The following is an 8,285-nucleotide window of genomic DNA, read 5'->3' as shown; positions in this document are numbered from 1 at the left end:
AAGTGACCACTCAATTTTTATGTCAGTGGCTCCTTCCAGGGCTCCACGGGTGACCTGTGTGGGATCAGGCAAACCTCCATACAGAGTGCATCCAGGAGGTCACGGATGCAATATTCATGAAGACACACAACTTTGCGCATTTCACCCGGGTTCAGGAAAGCCAGGAAGCGGGAGCGCTGGGATTTGCGCAGATCTCAGTTTTCCCACAGGTGCAGGGTGCTATCAACTGAACTCATGTGGCACTTAGATCTCCGTGGCAACAAGCAGTCAACTATGTCAACCATAAGCGGCTTCCACTTACTGAATGTTCAGCTGGTCTGCAACTACCACAAATGCCGACAGGTCTGCACACGATTCCCAGGGAGTGTCCACAATTCCTACATTCTCAATAGGTCTCAGATCCTTGAAGTCTTCCAGGTCCACAGAGACTGCAGGGGACAAGTGCTCACAGAAGACATGGCTGATTATGCCCATCCAGCAGCCTCAGAGAACAGCTCATGCTTCAACTCACACTATGGTGGAGCAAACCATTGGAATGTTGAAAATGAGGTTCTGGTGCCTGGACCGGTCTGGTGGAGCCCTGCAATACAGTCACAGAAGGTATCCCATGTCATCACCTGCTGCGCCCTTCACAACCTGGCGCTGGAATTGGGGCAAGAGCTGGCTGAGGAGGAGATGGAGGAATTGCACATCTCCTCCGATGAGGAGGACGTCAAGGGGGATGAGGACAATGAGGCCCTCAAAGGTGAGGATGATAGCATTGAGGCCATCACGTTGTCCAGACGAGGTCTGTGGAGCTGGAGCTGCTGGGGTCACAGGAAGAGGGGATTCAGATGGGCAGGACACTCTCGGAGTCACCTGGATGAATGGTTCTGGCATGTGCACCTGCTGATCCTCCTCCCTATGGGTGCTTGAGAGCCCCTGGCTGACTACTTGAGGAGAAGAGATGCTGGAGTGAGATCGAGTTGCCCTGCACCCCTCTTATATTGACACTGCAGGAGGGCAACTATGGCGTCAGCCTGCGCAGCAGTGCAGCACCAATGTCCTGGACCAAGGTCTCCATGATGGCCGCCATCCTACCAGTGTTGACCTCAGTTTGTTGACATGCTGCCACTATCACCTCAGAATTAAGGCGGATGGACTCCTCCATCGTGCCTTGTAATCTGAGGAGTGCAGCGGACATCCCTTCTTGGTGTTCCCTCACTTGCCATTGCATCTCCAGCAACTGAAATATGACTGAGTCCAGAGGCTCCTCATCTGACTCAGGCTCAGCAGATTTCTGGCCTCCAGCAGTCCTCCAAATGCCGGAAACCTGAGGTGTCCCTGCCTCCACTTGCTGTGGATCAGTGTGATGTGCTCATCAGATTGTGACCCCAAGACTACTATAGAACTAAGTCCCACCGAGGTGTGTCTCTGCACTGGTGGAGGGTGTGGGTGAGCGCTGTGACGGGTTTTCAATGAAAGTGTCAGCAGATTCTTCTTCTGAGGTGTCTTCGGGGCTTGAGTCGAGGACCTGGGTCGTGGACCCCCTCAGCTGCTTCCCAGATGTGTCTGCGAAAGTAAGGAGGGATAATTAGTGCAAAGCAGGGGACTGCAGAACAGGGGAACTCACTCACGGCATAGTTGCCCAATATATGTTGCAATGCTGGATCCTCATTTGTTTGAGCACCACCAACCTGACTATCAGCACAGGGACGGTCCAGATCGTTGCCGGCCAGCTGGATGACTCTATTTTCAAAGTCTGTGAGGACATTGATGTCTGGCATTCCTCCACCAGTCTGTGACCTCTCCCTTTTGTGGTGTGCCAGCTTATCCTGCACGGATGCAGTTGGAGACAGTGTAAGCCAGGCCAGATAATAAGGAGGATGCCTGGCATGTGTGGGTGGTGAGTGTTGCAATGGACGGGATGAGGATATGATCCACAGGGTAGATGAAGGTGTGTGTGAGAGAATGAATGATGATGCTCCTTTAACTGACAGTGAGTGAGATCCCTGCGGATGTGTGATGGGTTTGTGAGTGTGTGAGTTGAGAGTGATTCGAAGAGTGATTAACCCTGGCGTAATGGAGATCATTCATCCTCTTTCGGCACTGGGTGGCTGCCCTCTTTTGCAGGGTGTTGGCACTGACCACCGCTGCCACCATGCTGGATTTGTCACCTTGTTTGCTGGTCTTCTCCCAGACTCGGGTTAGAGGACTTCGCAGCGGTCCTCCACTGCATCCAGTAGGCGCTCGAGGGGGGGGCATCACTAAATTTTGGGGCAGCACGTTTTCTCCCTTTGGCAGCCATGACTTGCCAGCAGCTTCTGATCCCTTAGAGAATGTTAGCTCTATGCACAGGCACCCTTTAAATATGGCGTCCAATTTACTGAAGGCCTGAGGTAACGGTGAGGTGGGCAAATCAGAGGTCACCCCACCAGTGACCCGGTGTATTTCCTGGGAATGCATTATTAATCAGGTGGTACGTGCCGGGAATAGGTCGATATGGCGCGAATAGCTGCCAAAGCAGCCAGCGGGTAAAATGTCCTTTTTCCCACCCGCTATCGCACTTAAACCTGGGACGATTCAGCCCAACATTTTTCTCCCTTTGTCCTTGTCACATCTTTTTTTGCTTTTCTTAATTTTATCAATATTATTTTGACTATTTGTCCTCTGAATTTTCCTCTTCTGCTTCTTTACATTCCAAACGCATCATTTTACCTGTTCTTTATCCTCTCTTTAATCTTACTCATTCTTTCCCAGAAACTCAAAATTGTACATTTCACACTTTTTTTTTCAGTTTTCTCTTTCTGCTATATATGTTGCATTTTTAACCCAAGCTTAGCAGCAAATGACCACTACTTCTCAAATGATCAGATCTCCGATGTCTCTCAGTCTTGGTGATCTCGTGTACCATGACCCATGCTCATCATTGATGTTTCTCCATTTTAAAACAAAATGCCTCCACATAATCCAATTGAGAGAAAGATAGATTGCTATGAAAGGACAGTATGTTACTCAACAAATTTATTTTATTCTTCTCCAAATGAAGTTCTTTTAGAGCCAACCACTGCAAACAAGAAACTAAAAACAAACCATACACAAGCACAGATATAAAGAACTTGCAACTCCTCAATATGAAAATGCTGACTCTGCTTTCAGGTAAAATACTTTAGTGATTATTAATCCAACTTTTGTTTATAGATATGAATGTTTGCCAATTTTTATATTTAATTTGGAGTAGGAGTTACTGGTAGTTACTCAGACCAAATACATAAAGGTGGGCAGTGGTGTTTCTGAAGAATCAATGCTGGGATCACTAATCTTCATCATTTACATAAAAAATTTGGATTCAAGAATCAGAAGTACAATTTCAAAATTTGCAGACAACACCACATTGGCGAGTGTATTTAGCACAAAGGAGGACTGCAACGACATACAGGAAGACATTTATAAAATTGCATGATGGCTTGTAATTGATAAATGAGCTTTAATGTAGATAAGGGCGAGGTGGTGTATTCTCATAGGCGGAATACTGAGGTCACATGCTGTTTGGGAAATAGTGTCGAAATGTGGGACAGCAGCAGAGCTGGAGTTATAGATACTAAAATCAGTAAAAGTAGAGATGCAGATTAGTAAGGCCATAAAAAAGCAAACAAGACCCTGTAATTCATTTCTAGAGGGGTAGAACTGAAAAAAACCCAGTTATATTAAACTTATATAGAACCTTGGTTAGACAACACTTTGGAGTACTGGGAATAGTTATGGTTTCCATGTGATGAAAAGTATATAATGCAACTGGAAAAAGAACAAAAAATAGATGTATTAGAATGATATCAGTACTGAGAAGTTAAACTTATCAGGAAAGATTGAACAAGTTGAGGCTCTTTTCTCTAGAAAAGACCTGTTAAAGGCTTTAAGATTATAAAAGGGTTAATAGGGTATATGTTAAGAAGATGGACCAAATCTCTGGTATCCATGTTGTCGAAAGTGGAACTTAAGTTGAGAGATGTGGGTTGGGACCCTGCAAAGTCTTGATGCATGCACATGTGCTGAAATTGCCCAGAATGTTTAAACTTCCAATGGACTGATTTCCACTGCCCAAGACCCTCCACAAAAGTTTCTGACGCTGAGCTCAGTGTCAGAGACTTGGGCCAGACAGGCAGGAATTGCCTGCATAATTATCCTGGAAATTTATGCTTATTAATACCTGCTCTAATTCAGAGATTAGCTAGTGTAACTGAACTGAGCACCACAACCAACCCATCCTCCAATTAACCCCCCAACCCAGCCAAACTTGACTACCCCACTGACTCAGCTACTCCCTGACCCCACGACCTGACTCTCTTGCCCGCCACCACCCCAATGACCCAACCTGATTACATCAACTACATCCCTGTCGATCCGACTCAACCCTTTCTCCCACTGCCACCCCCATGACATGACTGGATCCGACTACTCCCCACAAACCTGACCCGACCTGGCTCTCTCTTCCACCACCACCCACCCAACCTGATGACATCCCCAACTCAACCGACTGTTCACTTACTCACCCACTCATTCGCCAACTCACCCACCCACCCAGCCCATTACTCACTCAACAACTCACCCAGCCACTCACCCACCCACCCACTCACTCAACAACTCACCTTCCCACTCACCCACTCAGTCATTCAGCCACTCACCTACCCACCCACTCGTTCACTCACTCACTTACCAACTCATCCAGTCACTCACCCACTCACTCACTCACCCTCCCACTCACTCATCCACTCATTTACTCACCCACCCACTCACTCACCCTCCCACTCACTCATCCACCCACTTACCAACCCACCCACTCACTTACCCTCCCACTCACTCATCCGCCCACTCACTCACCCATTCCCTCACCCACTCATTAATCTATTCACTCACTTGCTCACTCACTCACTCACTCAGTAACCCAGTGAAAGACTTGAGACCTTTAAAAACTTACTGGAATACGGCAGCTAATGTCATAAAAGGCGGCATGTCCTCTCTTCGCCCGTCTTCTACTACACATGTCTGTCACCTGCAGGGGTGGCTGTACTCACCCATTGCTGCTATAGGCAGGATCGGAAGTCCTGCCTGAAAATTGTCAGTATCATCAGGTTGGAGAAAACTTCCGAGGCAGCAGCAATTTACCACTGACTGGAAGATCTGGCCAACATTTCCATTTGAAGATGAGACCAGATTGAGGGGTCATAAATACATTAATTCCTAATAAATCCAAAGGGGAAATCAGGCAAAACTTCTTTATCCAGAGAGTGTTGAGAGTGTGAAACTAACTACCAAAAGGAGTATTTGAGGTGAATAATACAGTTGAATTAAAGGGGAAGCTTGATAAGTGTATGAGGAAGAAAGGATTAAAAGGAAATGTTGATGGAGTTTAATGAAGAAGGGCAAGAGGAGGATTATTGAAGCATAAATACCAGCGTAGATTTGTTGAGCCAAATGGCCTGTTTCTGTGCTGTAAATTCCATGGAACACTATATAATGTTTTTTTTTTCCATTCTAGTATTCCATTTGCTTACACTGTGTGAGACTGAGATCTCAGCTGTAGCCAAAACTACCATTAATGCCATTGTGGGAGAACAGGTTTTGTTCCCCGTACATAACCAATGTGGAGCTCAGTATGAAATAACACTTTTAGCAAAATCACCAATTCATGCTAAACTTGCTTCATGGGGATTCAACACGTTTGACAAACAACCAAAGTATGAAAACAGACTTCAAAGGAGCATGAATGATTCTGTGATGCTGCAAAATGTACAGATTAATGATACTAATTTATATGGAATACAATTCGATTGCTACAGCACAACAGTGACAGAGACAAGTGAAACATTATTTGATTTGCAAGTGTTTGGTAAGTTACTTCAATAATATAACTTTACTATAAAACTAAGGTTTTCAAACTCAATGTGAGTCTGAGACAATTACTAGAAGGCATAATAGTGTGTTCACTCATTGAGGAGGCTCCAGGCTTCTGCTCAGGACTCCAGCTGAGATCAAGAATGTGGTAGAGGGGGAGGAAGGCAGTATGTGCACTCTGTGGGCTCCCTTCTCATTATCCCAGACCTGTTATTTATACAGGAAGCTCATCAGCATCTGAAAACACAATATCTAGGTTAACATTTTGAATATATGTGCTAGGTTTTCCAGCTTTTGTATCAACCCATTTAAACGGTGGGAACTTTATAGAATTAACTGGAAGTTTACTGTGGACAGTGATTGTACTGAAAATACATTTACATCAGGGCTTGTGTTTTGTGAGGAAGATTGACCAAGTATTTCTAGCAATCCAATTATACACATTTCAGATTTTTGAACTTTGCTGGAATCTAACCAATTACTTATTTCCTAATAAATGTAAAATGATGAAATTCAAGAAATGCTATCAAGTCTCATCATTCACCCCCTAACTACTGTCATTATTTCAGAGCCAATTTCCAAGCCTCTGATGAGAAGAACTTGTTCATCTGCAAATATCATCCTGAGCTGCTCAGTCTCCAAGGGAGCAAACGTCACGTTTCACTGGGAGAAACTATCCTTTTCTGGAACCATCTATAGAACCTATGATGGGGCAGAATTAGTGATAGGCCATGTCATTGAACAGGAACAATACAGGTGTATAGCAGGGAATCCAGTCAGCAATGCAAGCAGTGATCCATGGACCATAGATGAGTGTAATAGGAATCATTCTAAAGGTGAGAGATTGTGAAATCTATTCATATTGCAGCACTTGACTAGTCCAATGCTTTTCTGTCCAGCCTCAACAGAGGAATTCCATTGTGCACACATTAAAGTCTTGTATCTTGCATGTGCCTCAAATTTTTAAAATATATATAGGAAAGGAAAACATTTAGACATGCCCTGTCGCTTTATCTGTGCTCAAAAATGTGACCTCTTCAGCTAAGGGTTTAAAAGAGTAAAGGTTCATAGAAACATCTTTCAACAATTGGTTTCAAATTGAGCTAAGAATGTACATATTTAATCACTTCCACAGTGAGAAACTTAAAAATTGACCGATCAGGTTAAAAGCAGCCCAACCTTAGAATCTAAACACCACCATCATGCTCCAAATCTCAGACAACTCCATGTGCAATGAAATGGAAGATTAGCTATTATTATTTTTTTAAAACGCAGAGGACTCAAATTGATCTCCTATTTCTGATTTTTCGTGCACTTCCTGGAAACTGGCTTAAAAATGTTTTCTCTGCTGACAAAGGAAGTAAATTATTCATGTAACAACTAGAAATGAAACCAAATTCCAGATGTACTGTATTTTGCCGATATCAAATCATATATACACATACAGTAGTGTAAACTAACAGTTGCTTTCCAAGAAATCTGCCACATCCCAAATTTGTTAAATGGCCACTTCAACATTTCAATGCAAGACAAACTTTAATCCCTCTCTGTTCTATTTTAGGTCAGAAACTGCCCCAGATGATTCACAACGTTGTTGCATCAGTATTGCTTTTATTCTTGATTTTAATCGTATACATCTGCTGCAAAATAAAACCAACTGCAGGGAGCAGTAAGTATGACTGCTTTTGTGAGACAAACCTATAAGGATTCTGCAGAAGTTTGAGAATATATATTATTTATTCCATGTATTGGAAGATTAATGGACAGAAAAAAATTACTCCTGCAAATATTCAGAAAATACACAGTTGTTCAAAGTACTTAGTTATTTCAGGATTAAGTATTAATCTTGAACTGGATCTAAAATCATGCAGAAATTACATGAAAAAATCCAGCATCAGGATTATTTGTTATAATTTTTAACAATAATTGTTAGACACCAAGCATGAAGTTGCTAAATATTTTATTTTTGCAGATTAACAACAAGAAGTACATGTCTGAATGGTTCCAAAATTAATAGCTCTCAGTTGTCCTGCCTCTCTAACATTGTAGTAATTGTAACTTTAAGGAATGTAGTGACTGTAGCTTTAAGATTTATTGTGTTGTATAGTATCACGTGACAATGTGAACGAAGCAGCTGTAAGCGCAGGGAACCTTAGAGTCAGAGTTCTTCTAGCTGTGGAGCTTGATGGAAGCATGTAACTGCTGCTGCAGCCTGTAAATAAAGTTTGATGTTTCTAATGAGAAATCTGTCTGGAAAATCAAGTCCATAACGAACTGGCAATGAGGGTAGGATCAGGCCCGGCATTGTCCCTCGCCCAGCGACAATGAGTATCTTGTTTAAACAGAAGAATAGGAAAATATACTCACCAGGTATATTGCAGGGTTCAAACAGAAGAAACAGAAGCGCTGTCATC

At 43.3% G+C, this 8,285-nt stretch overlaps 1 protein-coding gene across 1 annotated transcript; it reads left to right on the top strand.

Moving 5' to 3' along the window:
• The first annotated feature begins 2,481 nt into the window (after nt 1-2,481).
• LOC144694065 (SLAM family member 5-like) lies at nt 2,482-8,070 on the top strand. The gene is made up of 6 exons (XM_078564425.1): nt 2,482-2,513; nt 3,029-3,138; nt 5,516-5,866; nt 6,441-6,707; nt 7,433-7,540; nt 7,979-8,070. The coding sequence occupies exons 1-6, from the start codon at nt 2,482-2,484 to the stop codon at nt 8,068-8,070; spliced, it is 960 nt and encodes a 319-aa protein (XP_078420551.1).
• Nucleotides 8,071-8,285: the final 215 nt, after the last annotated feature.

This window comes from Cetorhinus maximus, chromosome 19, assembly GCF_964194155.1.
Source record: "Cetorhinus maximus chromosome 19, sCetMax3.hap1.1, whole genome shotgun sequence".
NCBI classification, from domain to species: Eukaryota; Metazoa; Chordata; class Chondrichthyes; order Lamniformes; family Cetorhinidae; genus Cetorhinus; species Cetorhinus maximus.
This window is presented reverse-complemented; position numbering and strand designations above follow the sequence as displayed.

Coding starts and splice junctions, on each gene's coding strand:
- LOC144694065 (XM_078564425.1), top strand. CDS start 2,482: ATGGCGCGAATAGCTGCCAAAGCAGCCAGCGG. Junction 2,514..3,028: donor GCTGCCAAAGCAGCCAGCGG/GTAAAATGTCCT, acceptor CTCCAAATGAAG/TTCTTTTAGAGCCAACCACT. Junction 3,139..5,515: donor AATGCTGACTCTGCTTTCAG/GTAAAATACTTT, acceptor TTTCCATTCTAG/TATTCCATTTGCTTACACTG.